This window comes from the organism of the source record quoted next, unplaced genomic scaffold (assembly GCF_019419815.1).
Source record: "Pyrus x bretschneideri cultivar Hongxiangsu unplaced genomic scaffold, Pyrus_bretschneideri_v1 Contig23, whole genome shotgun sequence".
NCBI classification, from domain to species: Eukaryota; Viridiplantae; Streptophyta; class Magnoliopsida; order Rosales; family Rosaceae; genus Pyrus; species Pyrus x bretschneideri.
The window spans coordinates 3,401,306-3,420,900 of record NW_025999535.1 but is presented as its reverse complement, the minus strand read 5'-3'; the positions used below and the strand labels follow the sequence as shown (position 1 = coordinate 3,420,900).

Sequence of the window (19,595 nt, the reverse complement as noted above, 5' to 3'; positions counted from 1 at the left end):
TAAGACCTCTGCTTGTAGCCAAGGCAGATTTTGGATTTCGATGTTCGGTTTTTTATAAAGAGAGTTGTTATTAGCACTCATTTTTAGTAAATAATTATACAAACGAGGGAGAAATGCGATGTGACCATTTTTAGAGCCAGAATAAACAGTAGTATAATATTAACCAAATTGCGTATGTTACTCAATAGAATTGTATGCGAAAATTAGCGTTGCGGCATCATAAGATTATGAAATGCACACTAATAATTCTTACGTAGAACAAAAAATCTTTCCCATGGAGTCATTGTCAGGATATTCAGTTCTGAGATAAAATTTCTTGACATTGAGGAAACACCCTGACGCAGGAGGATCGTAAGTAATACAATTTGAGCTCACCTTCAAAGCCACGAGTGTTTTACAGGTGAACATGCATTGAGGCAACTCAAATCTCCGATAATCATCAAGAATCGTATCAACACGAAGATCAAGTTCAACAACATTACGCTCGATGTCAGTTTGAATCCAAGCATTAATAAGAGCCAAATCGTTACTGCAGCAGGAACAACGAAGACGGAACTTTTTAATGTCTGATGATGAATCACGAAGGGAGAGTGCACGATCAACAAAGGTCGAAAAAACAACAGAGTCTTTGAATTCTGGTGATGAATCACGAAGGGAGAATGCTGGTCCTCGCGGCATACTTTGTTGGAACGAAGGAAAGTATGTGACAAAGAATTGCATCTGGTAATTCACTGATCCTATCTTCGCCTCCTCCTTGAGGCTTTGAATTCTTTATTAAATGAAAAATCTAAGTAATTGAAACTAAAAACTCTTAATTTACGCTCCTCCCGTTCAATTACTTTTACAAAATTCAAACTGTTCATATATATTTGACATGTGAAAAAAATTCTATTTGTCCAGAGAAAAAACCGATTAAAACCAACAATACCAAAGAAATTAATCAATGGATCATTTTTCCGGAAACCATTCCAATTCAATCGAGAATTAGCAATTGAAAAGAATTATTAAGTAATATTCACATTTTTTGGGAAATCAAGCTTTGTTAGAAATTTCGTCAACAACAGATCACGTGGCATCTTTCCACTTCAAGATTTCTAGAAGATTACAAGACATTGGGGTGAGAATTACATTGACTACAACTTATGAAGCTAGAGCTTCAACAAAGAAAAATGTATGTTTCCATGATCTTCAGTCAACGTAATTCTTACTCCATGTCGTCTAGGGGATTTAAGGAGACAGAAATACCCTTCAAAAGAGGCTCGCGTGCATTTTGACAGGATTTCTAACGAAATTTGGCAGAGGTGGTTTATTCACACTAAAGAAGGAGTCTGAGAGGTTTTGAGAGCTTTGAGTTGTGGAAACAGTCTCTTTGCAAAGCAAGAGTAAGGCTATGTACGATAGAGGTTCCCCTGACCCTCGCAAAGCAGGGAGCCTTGTTGGCTTGGGGTCACCCTTTATGAGAGGTTTTAATATGTAGAAATTTGCTTTCTTATCCTGCTTCAAGTTGGTAATGGAAAGAGATTCGTTCTGAGATACGTAAGAAGTCCAAGAATCACCATATAGAAAAGAAAAGAACCCATATACAAAAATTGCTCAAAAGTTAAGCTGAAATGTATATGCAATCACACAGCTGACTGGCATTGAATACAAAAACAGAAACCAAATCTGCAACTTTGTTGATGCTGCTTTGCATCTACCTACATACTAGTGGCTTGCTCAATCAACGCTCTACCATCGATCCCTCAATAGCATTGCTCAAAATCTTTTAAATTCCAAAGGCTGTGGAGTAAGAAATCTGGCTAAGGCATCATCGATCATTCTTCCTCAGCATCGCTTTGATCAGAATCAGCAAAGTACTCGACGATGTCATCAGTCCATTTTGCACGTTCGATGTCTTGCATCTTCCCAATCCTTCAAGCAAAACATGCAGTCCAGCATTTTTGGAGATTGCATGCTCCTCCTATGATCCAAGACCTGCTTCCCTGCACTACTAAAAACGAACTCTGGTGCTATTGCACACACCGAAGGAGTTAGGAGGTCACGCGCCATGACAGAAAGCAAAGGAAACATTCCCTCGCGCGACTTCCACCAAGCTCGAACATCAAGATTGTCATACTCCTTTTCAGTCATAGAGCCTGCATGATTTATTCCCAAATATATAGGCAGCTCAGTTGGCCCGTACTGCCTTATATCTTCTTGCCTCACATATTCTCTCCAGCTAGCATGAATATCGACTCTTCTTCTCTTACTGTTAGAAGTAGTACAGGGTTCTGTACTTCTGTAGCCTCTGGAAATCTGGATTCATAAACCTTATAAAGGTTATGCAACACAGTGTCAAGTGCTTTTGCATTGAATTTCAGTGGCATGCTTAAACATTTGGAAATGTTGTTCACGATGTGTTGTACACCACATAGTTTCATCCTGGGGTCCATTGCTTTAGCTAAACAGAAACTGGGCAACATGAACTCGCAATAGCTTCTGAATTCTGATTCCATAATGTCATAAATCCCCTTGAACCCCGAATGAACTTTGTGTTTGGAAAATGTAAAGCTAATGCAGAACAAATGATGGAGTGCCATACAAGAACTGGAAGAATAAACCCTTGAACCAAATGAGACTGCAACTTCATAAAAAACACTCAAAAACTCCATGAACACAAAACCAAGCCCCCAATCCGCTTCGCATAAAAGATCATGGTTACCGTTATAAAAATCGGTGATTGCAGCATTGTTATCCACACATGATTGTAACATGAGCAATGTAGAGTTCCAACGAGTCTTCATATCAGGCTTAAACTTTTTGTATTCCAGACCGCGAGATTCGCATGAAGCGGAAAACTCTTCTTGCCTAGCAGGAGAGGAGGCAAGGCAAAGAATACCCCTCCTAATTTTTTCTATATGAGCTTCCATCAATTTCAAGCCTTGTACCGCTATCGAATTAATCACATCGCCTAAACATTTCATGTGAGAAAACTCACCATAAAACGGCCGCAGAGAATACCTAAACATCTTAACAGTAGCGTCATTACATGTAACGTTATCGAAAGTAATACTCAATACTCTATCATCAATCGTATACTCCCTAAATATATCCATCACGCATTCAAAAATCACCTTATCGTTAAAAGGATGCTCGAGCTTACGGAAAGCGATATCATCATACTCGAGCATACGAAAAGCGATAATTCTCTTCTGCAACTTCCAAGCAGAATCAATAAAATGTGCAGTCACACAAACAAAATCAATTTGATCATCGCTGCTAGTCCAAAAGCTACAAGTACAAGAGAACATACCGACGAAGCCACAAAGTTCGAATGTCATGAAGTTCTTCTTTTCATTGAAGAGTTTTAAACAATCGCCTCTGATGAGGTTTAGGGGAACGCTAGAGTACGGAGGCTGGACATACGATTTGATAAACCGCTCGAACCGGACGTGTTCAGCAGAAGTGAGAAGTTGGGCGGTTGAAGCAATGTATTTGGCCAAACCTCGTCTCATGTTGTGTTGAGAGTAGATAAAAGGGTGCATGTGATTGCTTCCGTTTTGACTACTTTGATCAACACTTTGACCATCACCATCTTCATTGATATCAGCATCCTCCATTTTTCTCCAAAATCAACAAATTACAAAAATACCTGGAAAAACTTTGAATGCTTGGAGAGAGAGAGAGGGGCAGAATTTTGAGAGAAAAAGAATGAACGTAAGCTTTATAAGTGTTTACATAGAGGTTTTGGTGGTTAAATGACACTTTTATCCCCCAGAACTAGCCGTTACGTGGAGGTATTGGGACAGGAAAATATGCCATTTGAGAGAAATTTTGAAAAAACCAAACGATTGAAAAGCAACGGCTAGTTTAAACTGAATTTTGGTTTTTGGATTTTCAGAAAATGAAGCGGTATCACGTGTTTTTATATAAGTAATGGAAAATTTTAATATTTAGGTTATTAACTTTTTACCACACATATCTCATCATTTGTATATTGACACGTGATGTACCACTCTGTGTTTCGGTCACACTGAAAAATCTCTCATGTTGCTTAAGCTTTTATAAATATTACTCTCTGATAAGAAAATCTAAAAAGTTTATCATGTAATGTAATTAGGGTCGAGGAAGAGACGTTTGGGATCTTTAAATTGGAAATCTTGCTGCCAAGACACTATATAGTGTGCAAGATCGGATTTTACTGCGGCAGATCATTTGGAAATCTTTCAGATGACGCTCGCATTCGATCAAAATGGTAGACTTGAATGGCTACTGCACCACAATGCAGAGTTCCATCGTTCTCAGAACACATAATGCAAAGGCAGAATACGAACACGTCCATTTTAATTCAAAGTATCAGATTATCCGATCAAAATGGAGCAGCGTCTGCACTCTGCTACTACAGAATAAATTAAGCCGGTACATTTAATATGCTGAATAATCAAGTGTAAATCCGAGAGAAGAGATATACATATCGAGCAGTTGATTTAACAGCGGAGAAGAAAAACACTCTTCTTTCCGTCATTTTAAAAATAGAACATGATTTGAGAGCAATGCACCCCCACTCCGATCATGTTACTCCCCCAAAACACAAAGAACGGTGAGATTTAACCAACTCGAAAACCTATATTACACCAAGGGAACTTTGAACTTGTAAAAGCCGACCATATATCCATACAATCCTGCAGGGTACTTGAGCTTTTGAAAAGGCCTATTAGACCTTCTTGAAGAATGAAAGAATATTTCCTTGCTTAGGATCCTTGTTTACTCCTTTCTTGTTTCCCGCTTTCCCTGTTGCATTTGTTGGAGCCGTGTTTCCCACCGACTTCTTAGCCGCAGTAGGCCTAGATTCACATGTTCAAAATTAGAGTTCAGTCATCAGGCACAAGCTAAAACCTCCGCATGAAAGATCAATCAAGAATTTGGCACAAAATAAGTAACACAAGACCGTAGTCCTGCCCAAGCTAGGCAATCAAATAAATCACACAACTGCCTCAATTGTCAATTCAAGTATATGAGAACAGAAGTGATGCACAGCATCTGATCGGCATGTTTTTCTAGCATCTTTACGGTCTACTTGATATTTCATATCTGGAGCAGAACTATTCAATATTCTAGCTATTTAAGCCTGCTACCTGGTTGCAAACTTGCAACATCAAATAAAATTACCCGTTTCTAACACGAGCCGTTGATATTTTTAACATTTGTTTCAACCTGCAAATTACAGAGAGTTGGAATTGGCAGAATTTACTCAAGTGTGAACTTTTTGGCATGTTTGTAATCCAATTGATCAAGATTTGCATGATGTGAAAAAGTATAGTGTGTGAAAACAAACAAGATGAACTGTTTGTCTTGTGTTACAAGCATCCTATCTCAAGTAGGATATAGTACCAAATGGATACCTCTCAGATAGAAACCACCAAAGCAAAGGAAAAAAGAAATTAAATTAACCTGTTAACAGCACTGGGAGCTTTATTATCAGATTTCTTGAGTATATCACTGTCGGCTGTCTTGATTATATCACTGTCGGCTTTCCTTGCTTCTGTTTCCTCACCCTCCCAGATTACTTCAGTCACTATGGATATTAGATTAACAGAACAAGTATAAATATCCAAAATAAAAATACTCCCAAACAGTGACTAACAAGTAACAAGTCCATCTTCATTTATTATATTTGGATGAAAATGGGAAGGGTGTTAAATTTTAAAGCAGAAACAAGAACAGCCCTCCGAACTTGCAAAGCAACACACTGCAAATGGGACTTTTTGAAAACTGAGGCATCTAAACCACGGTGTACCTTCTCTTCCTCGTTCATCAATCACCGTCTTCACAACTTTTCTTCTTTTCGGTGAACTTGAAGCAGCGTTGGTGGGTTTATCCACTTTGTTCACATCTTTTTCAGGAATAGGTTTCTTCTCTTTAAGGATAATCCCAGCATTTATCACTTTTCTGACATCTGAAGGATCTTCTCTGAAAGGTTGATTGGATTCCCCATCAACAGATATTTCTTCCTTAACCTTGGGGTTATCTTCTACCTGCTCATCAAAATTCAAATTCGGTCTCTCTGGAAGCATAACTTTATTGCTTTCTTTCAGATCTAGGCATGATTGCCCTTTTGGAATCTCCGGTGATGCTAAATTAACTGCATCTTCATCGTCATCTGAGAAATCAAAGACAACCCTCCTTTTCCTAGTGCCTTCACCGTTGGAAGATCTCTTAAAATTAACATTGTTGACCATCATCGTCACTGCTACCTACTACTGCTTCTCGAGCACAAGTTTGAGGCTCTGCACTAGCTCCTGAAACGGTAAAAAGGATATATAAATATTTCAGCCAGAACAATTCTTAAGCACAAAAAAACCCTTCTGTGCATTGAAAATGCTTCTCGGATAATTCTAAATTCCCAACTTATCCATCACTTCAAGAAGGTAAAACAAAATTTTTATAAGCTGCTCAACATAAAAGATAAATGAACCAACCAGTATGATCAGGAATGGAATTATTATATTTCTCTGGAGCATCTGACTTTGACTTCACAGATGCCCGGCCCCAGAAATTCGCCAATGAACCTCCAGAAGCAGAGGAGCTTTTCTCATTCTGAACTTTTTCTTTGTCTGCAGGACGTTTGTTAGCCTGACCAAAAACTCTTGTTCCATTAATTTCACTTTTGACATCTTTGACCACATTAGTAGGCTGTAAACTGATTTTTGGGCTAGATTGCTGTCCTTTATTCTGGACATGTTTTGGAGTTGGGATACTTTGATGAGCTAAATTACTTTCTGGTTGCCCTATTACTGCCTCAGAGTTAAGTTGCGGAGATTCAGTGCTCAATGGTGCTCCGTCCACATTACGCTTAACAAAGGAATTGGAAATCCCACAAAACCTGAAGAAGACGACAAAGAAGAGCATTGAAATCAAGGAAATGAAGCTAAAATATCACATAAGTAGGTGTATAACTATAAATAGAAATGATTTTATATAACTAAAATAATAAAAGTAAGAAATCATAAGTACGAGTGGAACCATGACCACTGAGATGAATATATTTAACCATGCATGAACGCAGAAAGCAGAAACTCCAAAACATTAAGTAGTTAACTTTTAGTATTTGTAAAGTATAAAAGCCAAATACCATCTTATAAAATTTTCTGAATTTTGAAATATCAGAAGAACAACAAAGAATGCAAATTTTGTAATCTCCTACCCGACAAAAGACAAAAAAGAAACAATTTGATTACGTCCTTGCTGTTACATAACTTACATTAGGATTAAAATATGTAACGTAATACACAAGTCTATGTTTAACTACTAATGTACTCCCACGATAATTAACCGGTGATATTATTCATATACCAAAAATTAACCAATAAATTTAAGTAGCTACAGTGACAGATCATTTTCATTTACTTTTCTTCTTTTTGTGCTTTATGGAAAAGATTCCAATGAATACAAGGTCAAACTATTAAGCAATCCCTACTGAGCAGTAATCAGCATCTATTAGATTAATCAGACTTGCAAACTTGCATACAGTAGAGGCATTGGAACTTCATACTCTTGATATTCAGAAAACACAAAGCATACCTTTTATTTATATGAGTAAAATAGAAGGAAATATACCTGTTATCTCTCAAGCAATTCTCAACCGTAGGAGCCTGCTTAAAGAGCTTTTCTGCTTGCACAAATTCAGCATTCCACAGTGCAGCTGGATCCTTTGGGATGCAAGCTTGCACACTATAAACCCCGACGGAGCAGTTGCCATCTAATTCTTCTTTTGCTTCTGCATATAATTTGATAGACATGAATTCCATAATATTTCCACTTCCCGGATGTGTAATGATGAGACAAGCTAAGTCTGAATGTTGACAAAAAGATGATGAGACGGACCAAGAAGCTAAAGTCTGAATGTCTGACAAAAAGATGATGAGACGGACCAAGAAAAAGCATGAACAATCATCTTAGATTTCAACAAGCACACTTTAAAAAATTAAAAATTAAAAAACTGAAACCATAGTTACATAGCTCATGAAAGGATGAATATGCTTAAAAGATATAATAGCCTCTATTACATTCCAAATTGTGTCAACCATAACTCATGTCCGCGTAAGTCTATGCATGTCATCCTATTGGGAATCTAACCCTCCAAACTACTGCTCTCACTCTCTCTCAACATGTTCTATTGCATCTAATACAACCAGATAAGACTCCATTGACTTATATCATAGTATTCTATCTAAAAGGAATATAATTGGATGCTCCCTACTCCTTTTCGATTTTAGTTGAAAATATATCAGCACAAGACATGCATACTTTTCTACAAATAAATGTCACCTGCAAGTTTAGGCCCAGAAACAAGCCTTATATGGTAGCTTGAAGGATCGCTCTTTAACCAGCCAGCCAAAACATACAACACTTCGAACCCATTTCCAGTGTTTTTCAACAAACTCCTGGAGTAACCTATACAAAACAACTTTCAATCACCTGTAAAAAACACAATGCAACCCGGAAAAGATTTGAAGACAGTTCCTATACCTCTTTGCAGCATTGGAAGACACAAAGTAATTTCGACTCAGCCACTTGTACGAAACCTATAGCACAGTTCAGCACCCAAAGAAACTTACTTTAGACAATATTATGAATTCATATGAGGTTGCACACATCTCAACTCAAATTCCCAACAAGAAATTTCGTTTTGTCAACAACACACAGAAGTAACAATTCAGTATCAACGCTTGATTAAGAGCGATTCCCAAGCTTATTGCATTCCTGCACCTAACCCATCATTAAATCCCTAAAAAATTACATCTTTTTTATGAATACAAAAACCCTTTTAACAATAAACTAAAAAACATAAACTCTTTCAGCTTGGTAATTAAGGCAAGTAAAAGATTTGTCTCACTACATAACAAGAAAGCAGTAAAATTTTGTCCAAACAAATAGAAATTCACCAAAACCCCAGTAAGAGCTAGCTCCATTATAACAGAGTAATACACAGCAAAAACACTAAATCGATACCAAAAAACAAAAATTAAAACTGAAAAGTTGATGGGTCTTGCCAAAATTACAGTGAATTGAGATACTGCGAAAAATAAGAAGAAAATCCAGAGATTGAGAGAGGGATAGGGGGAATTGGTACCACTTGAAGTTGATCGGATACGAGGGTTTCGATGTCTTGGATGATTCCCAGGGTTTCCATTTGGGCCTTTTTTTTTGAAAAGGGATAAACTTTGGGTCGCCGATTCTCTCTAAGAATTAACAGTAAGAGGCGTGAAAGTGAAAGATTAGACCTTTCAACGAGTTTCCCTCCCAAAGCTCGCTTCTTTTCCCGCCATATTCTCTGCGTTTTGCCCTTTCATCGCATTGTGGCATACATATGGATTCACAACAGCACGTGTTCTGTGATTAGGCACGTGCTCATTTGGGAAGAGGGGGTTGTGGTACCATAAACATTTATCTCATCTCGATTTTTTATTTTTTTATTTAGAAACGGTATGATGATTACATTAAATTCGTTAAAACGGAAAATGAGTTTAAACTTGGATGCAAATGCAAGAGAGTAGAGCATATTGTTATAGCAAACTTAGTTAAATTCACGTCTGCCCCATTCTTGCTTATAAATTCTAATTGTACTAAAAGAGAAGAGTTCGAACACAAGATTCCAGACACGTATGTAAATGTTCGTTAACCGCCTAAACTATCAGCCTCTTGGTCAGTTCAAGGTAGTATGTAGTCAAGGATTGTTTATTTTATTTTTAGCAATCACACCTTCAAAATAATGACAACTAATGTTATTTTCTCAATGTTGGAAGAGGAATTAATTTCAAATCATCGCTTCTCATTGTAAGAGTTAATATGATAAATGGTGTAAGGAACAACCCGTGTTATTCCTGTGTAAAATGCTCTAATGGTAAATCGTTTATTTCACATTTATGGGCAAGAGCTCACTCTTGGCTCCTATCCCCACTGAATGGTGGACGAAGATTTAACAAATAACATGCGACGTAATTTGAAACTTGTCCCCCAAAAAGGTTTTCTCCTACAAAAAGGAACTTGAAAAAAAAAAAAAATACTGCAAGAGTATAAGTTCAAGCAACACTTTTTCTGCTTCTATCACAAAGAATCAAACGATGAAATCCTAATTCATTATCCCGCTCTCCCTCTCTCACCACCTGGGCTAACCAGGGGTGTGCGTGTGTGACCGAGGACATTGTTGTGTGACTGAGTGATACAGCTAGTAAACTCACAAGTGCGTATCAGAGATGAACCTAATTCATGTGACGAAGCTGCAATTCTACTGTGTTATGCTATGCGACACAAATAATCATTAATTAAGTTTGCACAGACACTGCCTTCCATAACTTTTCTGGATTCCAATGTCTAGCTGTAGTGCAGAGTATCGTGCAATTCTATTGGCTCCTGTTCCAGGTACACGGAAACATCTCTCATGTACCTGGAACTTCGGCAAATTTTCTAACTTGGGATACAAGCAATATTCTTGTTGCAACTTTATATATACACCGGACTCCTGAGTAGTGATTATTTATAAATAATCTGGTGACATGTAAGTTACAAACAGGTTTTACACTCATGAGAGTGCTAATGTCCTGTAAATACAATGTTTACATTTCATTTCCATTGTCCTGTAACAGTTTCGACGCACACGTTTAATTTACAAATGAGCGAGTGAAGGTTGTGTAAAGATGTAAACTTCGTCGAATCCCCTCCTGCAATCGGAAAGCGTAGGACAACCAAGTTAATAAATTCATGCACATATCCAAAATAATAATGCAGTTTGAAGTTAAGTTTTTGGCTTACCCAGCCTTCCCACAAAAAGTGGGACTGTAGTTGTAGATGAGATTGTCAAGGACTTCCTGGACAGGCGGTCTGTTTAATGACTTCCTTGCCTCACTGCATCACAAATTCAAAATTTGACTAAGTTTTGGGTCCGCAATCATTCCGGTTGAATAAACTTAAGTGAATTTTAAAGTTGTAAATGCATATTCTGAATTCTGAAATATGACACTGTGCAAAGTTGTTATTACAGTAGAACCTCGATACTTGAATAAACAAATAATGCGGTATTTGAAGACTCTGAACCTTAAATTTTCCACTTTTTTTTCTACCTCTGCCCTCCAGACAAAGTTGAAAGGCACAGCGGTTTACTTAGAACTAAAAGACAGATACAGAAGGAGCCCCTAACCTGACCAAGAAGTTTGCAGCGTGCTGGGTCACTTGAATAGCATCCTCTGAGTGCGGAATCATTGGTAAGCCCCATTCGAAAGCATTTTTCTGCATCTTAATTAGTTAGTCTTCTCATACTTGAAACAAATCCGTCGGAATAATCTAATAAGTCCAGATTTTCTCAAAGGTCTTTTGCTTTTCCCAATTCTTTGTTATGCAAAATTGTACAGGTTCCACGGTAATAATTATTGAAAATCTTTCTTAAGAACACAAATATAGTAATATTGGAAGTGTCTTAAGTAGAACTAGTTAGTGTTTTATGTGCCAATCATTCATACAAAGATGGTACGAAAAGCAAACTTTGATAATTACGCAATAGTAGCTTCTCCTCCACAAGCTTGTGAATACATCTTACGTAGAAATCCTTGCAGATGCATATTCAAATATAAAGAGCCTCGAGATGGTTCCATATTCAAACACTGTTACTGTGCTGTTGCTTATATTGCTAAATTTAGAGTTAATAGTAGCATTAAAGACGACGAAAGAAATATTGTGGCAATACCTCTGGATGCCATTGGAAGGCAGTCACAGGATAGTTGTATGCGTGTACTGTGGACACATAGACCTGGCATTAGTGTTACTACAACAGTTAGAATCTTCAGGGGAATAAAATGAATTGGGGAACTTGACTAGAGAGATGTTTCATGACATGGTGAAACCACATAACCAAACGAGATAGTTACATTCAGTACCTTATCATCTTCATCAGTACAAGTTGTCAAGATCTTAAAGAAACTCGACAGATTCTCGTTCTCCATAAGCCTCTCTGGTGAGATACCATACTGTTGCGTTGAATCATTACAAACTTATGTTAGAGAACCTAAACCATGCTTTCTAAGCATAAGTATAACCATATGGATAAGAGCAGCAGAAAACCAAAATGCATGGTACGAGAAGCATAAATCAAACAGTAAACAGAAAGAACGAAACTCATAATAACTCATAATCCAAGATATTCTCAAAACACAGCCATTTGTCTCATCAATCTTGTCGATGACTAGATGACTAGACAAACTCAGAATCATAATGAAACAATTTAAACTTCTCAACTGAAGCTAATTATATATGTTTTGAAGTGGTTTTGCCTTTGCTAAATGAAAAAACAAACTGAACAATTATAAGATTTGACCAAGTAAATGGTTTTCGATTTGATAATTCAGGATCAATCCATGCATAAATGATATATTGATAACTATGTCTAGCTTCAAGAAGGAGCCTTTAGATTAGAACTTACTTTATGGTTTTGCATTACAAGACAATCTGTACTCAACTTCTTAAGCAAGTCCGGAGGAAATCTGCAAAAGTAAAAAATTAATTTAGTGGCTGAAGAAGTTAAATCACCATGGATGTACAGTAACATAAAAGAAACTTCCATACAAATTCATAGAACATCAACCCTCCTCCTTAATAATTAGAACGAAGGTCATAAAGATCAGACAAAGATGATGTCTAGCATGCTCTATTGACGTCTACTCCGCTTAACCCTACTGATTAGGCTGAAGTACATAAATTCCTCGTGTTCAGTCCTAATTAAGGGAATGTTCCTCTTTAAAATCTGTGATAAGCATGCTAGCTGCAGGGAAGCTAGCTCGAATGATGGTTGGGTTTTTCATAAAGATAGATATTTAATTTTATAAGAATCAAACAAAAAATTACAGAAGATACCGCGCCCCCCCCCCCTCTCCCCCCAAAAAAAAAAAAAAAAAAAAAAAAAAGAGTCAGGAAAGCCACATTCCAAGATTTATACCTTTGAAAAACAGTTCCTTCAGTAACGGCGTTTTCGGTAAATTGTAAAGTTGAGGCCGCATCTACTGCACTGAATGTCTCCAGAATGTTCTTGTTCTAGAAGGAAGAAAGAAAGTTGTGTAAATCATAAAATTGGGAAAAATATATTAAGAATGATGCATCAATATGGATAAAAAAAAAAAAAACTTGACGAGTTAAAAGTAGACTACAACTAATTGACATGACTAAGGTGATTCAGATTGAAAGGAATACTGTAACAATTATAATAAAGGAAATTGAACTGTTAAAGCATATTTCAATGTTGGATGTCAAGTTGTAAATGGATGCACCCTCACTAAAGACTATTCTTTTCATAGTCTCAAGTTGTATGCCCACTAAGGAAACCAAGAAAGGCCATTCTCAAACGAAGAAACAAGGCACGTGGTAAAATAGTTTTGAATTGCAATTGTCGCCCTAAAAAACAGATGTGCTGGTTTTGCTTCTTTTAGAAATTGAATCATTTAAAGCGCCATCACCCATCAGAATGTACAAATTTGATCATTTACAGTGGCTACTTAGGTATTTATGCATTCAAAAAGGTGAAAGAAATGCAATTTGAATGAAGAGGCTGAATTCTTATGGAAAAACAGTGTACTTTGAGAAGGATAGTTTACCTTGCTGATGATCATTGTTAGAAGTTCAAAACCTAAGCAGGTGGCGTATAACGGAAAATGATCTCCAGCGTCATTCTTCTCTATAATTTTCTGCAGAAAACAGATACAAACATAGCTAATAAACATGGAATGGAACTATGGACGAAATCTTAAGAAAAGCAATGAAACTAAATTCTTAAGAGAAGCAATGAAACTATCCTAAGAGAATTTCAATTTACTGGAAATCTTTATGATGCAGAGAGCCCTGAAGCATCTAAGGTTAGCCAACGATGACAACAATGCCATGGTTCTAAATCTAATGCAAAAAATCGAACTTTGACCTCTAAACCCCTATTTAGTGGTTAGGCTGACCATTCTATCTAACCAGTATCTATCAAATTTTCTTTTGCCTAGTGTTGGCTGGCAAACAGAGAATGATCCTTTATGCTGATGATCGTGGGCAATGACATGATATTGGGCTTGGTATGATATCAATTTTGACCTCTAAAAACCTAAACCCTATTAAGAATCATGATTCTTATGCTGCCAAGTCCCGCCAATACTAGACTGATCGAGTAACGATTTAGATCAAATTAAGTTTGAACGAAAGATCAGAGTTCTTTTCATAAAACTGAGTCCAGAGGAGCAACCAAAGCACATCAAGGGGTTGAGGCATGTTCTGCAATGACCAATTTTCTATGTAGAAAGTAGTCTTCTGTTTGTTTAGCAGAAACTTGACCCCGTAGTATATAAAAGTTAGATTTAAATGGTCCGCCTGGCAAGCCAGGACTATAATGTTAGTGTAGATCATGCACTAAAGGGTTACTATATCAAGCACTAAATTACCTTAAATATTATCTCGGCAACGTCATAGTACAAACCACTTTTAGCCCATCCTCCAGTGAAAAGCACGCCATTGACGAGGTCGAGCTTCTGCAAAGCAGCATTATATAGTGAGCAACATAACAAAATCACCGCTACAGGCCGGCTTAGTTTATATATGCACACATATTGAAACTTATATAAATGAACAGCCAGTACTCACACCAACTTCAATTTTTGATTCTTAGCCCAAAAAACAAACGAAAGCTTTCGAATTTAAGGCCTTTGAAAATTTAAGCATTTCTTCTGAGAAAAGTTAACTCAACCCATGATGTGCTTCTTTGAAAAGCAGCTTTTACGTAAGCAACACAGAAGCAACTTCTATAAAAAGCTCAATTTGTTATAGAGATCACCTGGAAAAGTATATCGGGAGGCTCGTTGTAGATGAGAGGAATAACACGAGCTCCAGCCGATTCAACGAACTTGACGTAAGAAGCCGCGATATACGACGCCGTGGAGGCGTTGCTCAGCCGGCCGGAAGCGCCGTCGCCAGGGTGGCTCAGGATACCGATCACCGGCCGGTAGTTGATCTTGGGGTCGGGGGCCGTACACTTGGACGAGGACGAGTCCGATGTTCCGAGTTGACTCGGCAAGAGAACCGGCACCTGGGCCTTGGCCAAGCTCAGCTCTTTGGACAAGGAGATTAGGAAAGGAATCCAGAGGAAGCTCCACATCTCCGCCGGTGTCGTTTTTGGTGAGACGGCGGCGGTTTGGGCGTCAGAGGAGGTGGACTCGGAAGGGTCGGGTGTTGGGGTGGGCGTGGAATCAGTGAGGAAGCTGGAGGGCGTTTAGGGGAAGAACTGTGCCTAGGAAGCGTTTTAGTACGGCAATCTGGAAACGAGGAGGAAGAGGAGGAAGGTGATATGACATTGGTGATAGTTACGTGAAAGGAAGCCAACAAAAACGATGTCATGTCTTAGAGACCACAGAATCACAATTAGGCATTGGATTAATGAGACGGTAGATATCCTGTACTTACTTTTTTTTTTTCGTTACTCTGAACTAATTCATATTATAAATAGTATTCGAACTTGAGCGAATATAAATAACATACCCGTTTTGACTAGTTTGGTTAAATTAAACTCGCATTTGAATGTAATACTTGATCATTTTTCACTAATTATTCTTTTGTTTAGAAGTGGGAACAGTTAAATTCGATTTGATTCCTCGTAAACTTGAAAACTACATTGTTAAATATGTTCGGTTCAGTTATGCTTAATTTAGTCTGGTTTTGTTCAAAATTTTCACGTAAGCAAAACAAGATAAAGGTATATACAACAATGAAATCCAACAAGCACATACTTTTATTTGAATTTTTTTGGTGAAAATTTGAACTTTTAAACTTGGAAGGAAATTTTCATAACCAATTTTATGCTCTTTTTATGGTCAAGTAAGCAATTTCATACAGCAAAAGTATGCCCAAACCCACATGAGGTGAAACAGGGCCCCAGATTCAATCAAACAACAACATCAAGCTAAACCCATAAAAGCCTATAACTCAAAGAGAGCCTAACTTTGTTAGAAGCCCTAATTCGAAGATGCTTTTAAAGAGCCCAATTTGTCCATCTAATCATGAATAAATTGGAGTCATTTATTACTGAATTTGACATAAATGGTAGAGAATAAACAAATTTGCCTTTAATATATTTCTGAAGATGAATATGCGGAGATGTTTGAGCGGTGAATTGATTAAATTAGTTATTAAGTTTTGCAGTTCGATTTTTTTTTTTTTTGGGTCAAGGTTACTATATTACCACAACACAATTAATTATACACATTGAGGCCATACAATAACCACACAAGCAAAAAAAAAGGGACCTCAATAGTAACCCAAATACCCAAAACAAAAAAAAGCACAAAAGCTAACCCTAACTGCTTTCCTTCAACGACATTGTCAAAAAGCACCGATCACGAAGGTCAGGAACCTACACCTCCAACTTTCGCCGGGAACCCACATCTCAGAGATGGAAAGAAGATGAATTTTGCCTTCCAACAGATACCATCTCACCGATCGTAGCCACTGATTGAGAGAAACCAAAAAAGCCCGTGAGATCGCCACAGACAACACTGCTAAAAATGGTAGACAGAGAGAAGGAGGTGATGTTGCCACCCAAGCCGGTGAAAACGCCAGATCTCTATGCATCTTCTCAGTTGAAGACCGCATCACTTTGCAGTTAAAATTGATTGCAGATCAAAACGGAGATGGGGTCGGTGGAAGCCAAAATAAGAACATTATTGAGTGATGATTAGATAATTAGGGATAATCTTGTAATGACAAGTGTCATCATTTGGTAGACTTAGTTAGTTAGAGAGAAAGCTTACTTATTAAGCTACTAGATTACTATAAATACCAGAGAAGGACTATATTGTAATAACAATTTTGCTGAATACAATATTTTCTCACATTTCTCTCTCTCTCTCTCTCTCTCTCTCTCTTAGTTTATTCTTTCCTCTTTGATTTGTTATGATGGTATCACGAGCCTAGGTTCTCTTGATCCAAAGAGTTTTCGATGGAAGATTAATGGCGTATGGTGGTTGTGGTTGCTGATGAACGTTCTGCGCCTGCAAAAGAAGTGCGATTATTTGCCATTCTCGACTTGAATTAGGTTTTTTCGTGGAAATTTCTGGTTTTGGTGATTTGTTCAGAATTTTATTTATTTTATTTTTTTTTCAGATTGTTTTGATTGATTGAAATCTTGATGAATTGGAGGCACAAAGCCATCTCCGAAATTCTTGATAATTGGTGTGGTTGAAATTCTTGAAATTTTGGAAAATTGTTGAAGCACGAAGCTATTTTTCTTCAATCTTGGATGAAGAATTTCATTGATTTGCATCTATGTTAACAACATGAAGCTCTATGGTGGGCGTAAAGATTTGAGTAAAAGGGTAATTGTTTGAGCACGAAGCTTGTTCTGTTGAATTTGATTGCTAATTGGGTTTCAAGATTGTTAGGGCACGAAGACAAATTGTGAAATTTGGTGAATTTTGAAGATCTCTTTGAGCACTAAGCTTTTGTATTTGTAAAATTTGTTTGTCCGAAAATTACAATGACATCTCCAGTGGTTAAGATTGAAGGGTTGTTGGGTATGCTTACTATGCGTTTACAAGATGATAATTTTGCTAAATGGGTGTTTCAATTTTGATATGTGTTGGAAGGCTATGATTTGTTTGATTACTTTGATGGCACCAATGTGTGTCCTCCTAAATATGTTATATCTTTGGAGGAATGAGTGACTAAGGAAATCACTGAAGCTTATCGTGAATGGGTTAAAACTTATAAAGCATTATTGAGTTTACTCATTGCCACTCTTGGAGATGAAGCTATTGAATATGTAGTTGGTAGCAAGGCTGCATCTAAAGCATGGGCTAGTCTTATTGATAAATAAGTTATGGTTTCAAGAGCACTTATTAATCATCTTAAAACTGAGCTGCATACAATAAAGAAAGGTCTTGAGTCTATTGAGAATTATCTGTTGTGACTTAAAAGCTTGAAAGATCAATTGCTAGTGTAGGAGAAACAATTTCAGACAATGATTTAATTGTAGCAACGTTTGCTGGTTTACCATCAAAGTGCAACATGATTAGACTATTATTGTGGCACGGGAGCCATACATCACTCTCAAAAAGTTTCGAGCACAATTACTGAGTGCAGAGAAAATTGCTGAAGAATCTCAGAGTTCATTACAGTTATCCATGGCTAGAATGTTTTGTCAATGGGAAACTTCTCAAACTGGTGCAAATAGAAATTTCTATCAAGGGGAGTCGTCTAATATTGCAGCTCAATGTGGCTTTTAGTCTAATGGTTTTGGTTTTGTGGGACACTTACAAAGATCTAATGGTAATGGCCCGACATGAGCTCATTTTTCCCAAGGCAGTATACCACATCAATTTCCTTCTAACAGGTATAATTAGACCTGGCAATTTATTACACGACCCGTTAACACGACACGTAAACGACACGAAAATAACGGGTTTCGGGTCAACACGATAACTAATCGGGTCATTATCGGGTCACACGATAATAACCCGTTAATAACGGGTCCTTAACAGGTTTACACGAGAGTGACACGTGGGTAACCTGTTTTGACACGATAAGAAAAATGCTATTTTGATGATTTTAATTTTTTAAACTACTAAAAAAACTTACTATAAAATGCAATAGATATAATGAATATGTATATATTGTTTATTAATTATTATTCTATTATTATTCTATAAAAATTTTAAAATTTAAGTTTTATTTATTTTTATAGTATATTATAGGCAAAGATTGAGATTAAAAATCATAAAACACATTGAAAATAAAAATATCAAGTAATTTAAAAATACCAAAAACATAAAAAAATTATAATAATTAATTTCCCGCCTAATATTTCAAGAGTTTCATCCATTTCCCACCTAATGTTTGGGAAATTTTGCAACCTATATCCATCCATTTCCCGCCTAATGTTTAACCCAAAGAAAAAAAATAACCAGCTTTTTTTTTTCTTTTTTTTTATCTCTTATAACATTTTAACTTGAATAAAAATAAAATACGTAATAAAAAACATAAATGTAATTTTATTATTAAATATCATCACATACTAATTGAAACATAGTCTAATTAACACTTAAAATATATAAATAATTAATATATTTATTCCAAGTCATCAAAACGATAAGATTCACTAACACTTAAAGTTTATTTATACTTTCATTAAGTATAACATCAATGCATATCCCATCAAAATGATGAAAGTATGAATAAACTCTTAAGTATTAGTGAATTTATCGTTTTGACGGGATACGTATCCTACAAAACTAATTTCAACAATCCAACCGTCAAACTTGTTTATACATGCTTCGAGATCGCATACGCCAAAAATTGAAAAAAACAAACATTCAAAGATGAAGTAATGAGACAAAACTTTTCAACGGTTATAAACGAAAAATCACGATTTAACGGTTATTTTAACTCTGATTTTGATGATTTTGTACAGCTACACTCCTTGACCTTATATGAATACAATGAATGAATTCGATCTTCAATTTAAAATATTTGCACTAGTGGATACCACAAATCTTATGTTATACTTAACGAAAGTATAAATAAACTCTTTAAGTATTAGTTAATGTATC

General features: G+C 36.6%; 1 protein-coding gene and 1 non-coding gene across 2 annotated transcripts; both read right to left on the bottom strand.

The window, feature by feature from the left end:
* Positions 1 to 4,303: 4,303 nt before the first annotated feature.
* On the bottom strand, positions 4,304 to 9,345 carry LOC103926866. The gene is made up of 8 exons (XR_007258904.1): positions 9,113 to 9,345; positions 8,509 to 8,564; positions 8,308 to 8,433; positions 7,597 to 7,756; positions 6,459 to 6,862; positions 5,777 to 6,278; positions 5,431 to 5,554; positions 4,304 to 4,823 (listed from the first exon to the last, which is right to left on the bottom strand). It is a non-coding gene; the product is annotated as an uncharacterized LOC103926866 (transcript).
* A 1,154-nt stretch (positions 9,346 to 10,499) lies between these two features.
* On the bottom strand, positions 10,500 to 15,352 carry LOC103926865 (gamma-glutamyl hydrolase 2). Its single transcript, XM_009335746.3, has 10 exons — positions 14,831 to 15,352; positions 14,442 to 14,528; positions 13,617 to 13,706; positions 12,965 to 13,059; positions 12,452 to 12,512; positions 11,910 to 11,999; positions 11,720 to 11,782; positions 11,177 to 11,265; positions 10,792 to 10,884; positions 10,500 to 10,700 (listed from the first exon to the last, which is right to left on the bottom strand). The coding sequence occupies exons 1-10, from the start codon at positions 15,149 to 15,151 to the stop codon at positions 10,646 to 10,648; spliced, it is 1,044 nt and encodes a 347-aa protein (XP_009334021.2). The 5' UTR covers positions 15,152 to 15,352; the 3' UTR covers positions 10,500 to 10,645.
* Positions 15,353 to 19,595: the final 4,243 nt, after the last annotated feature.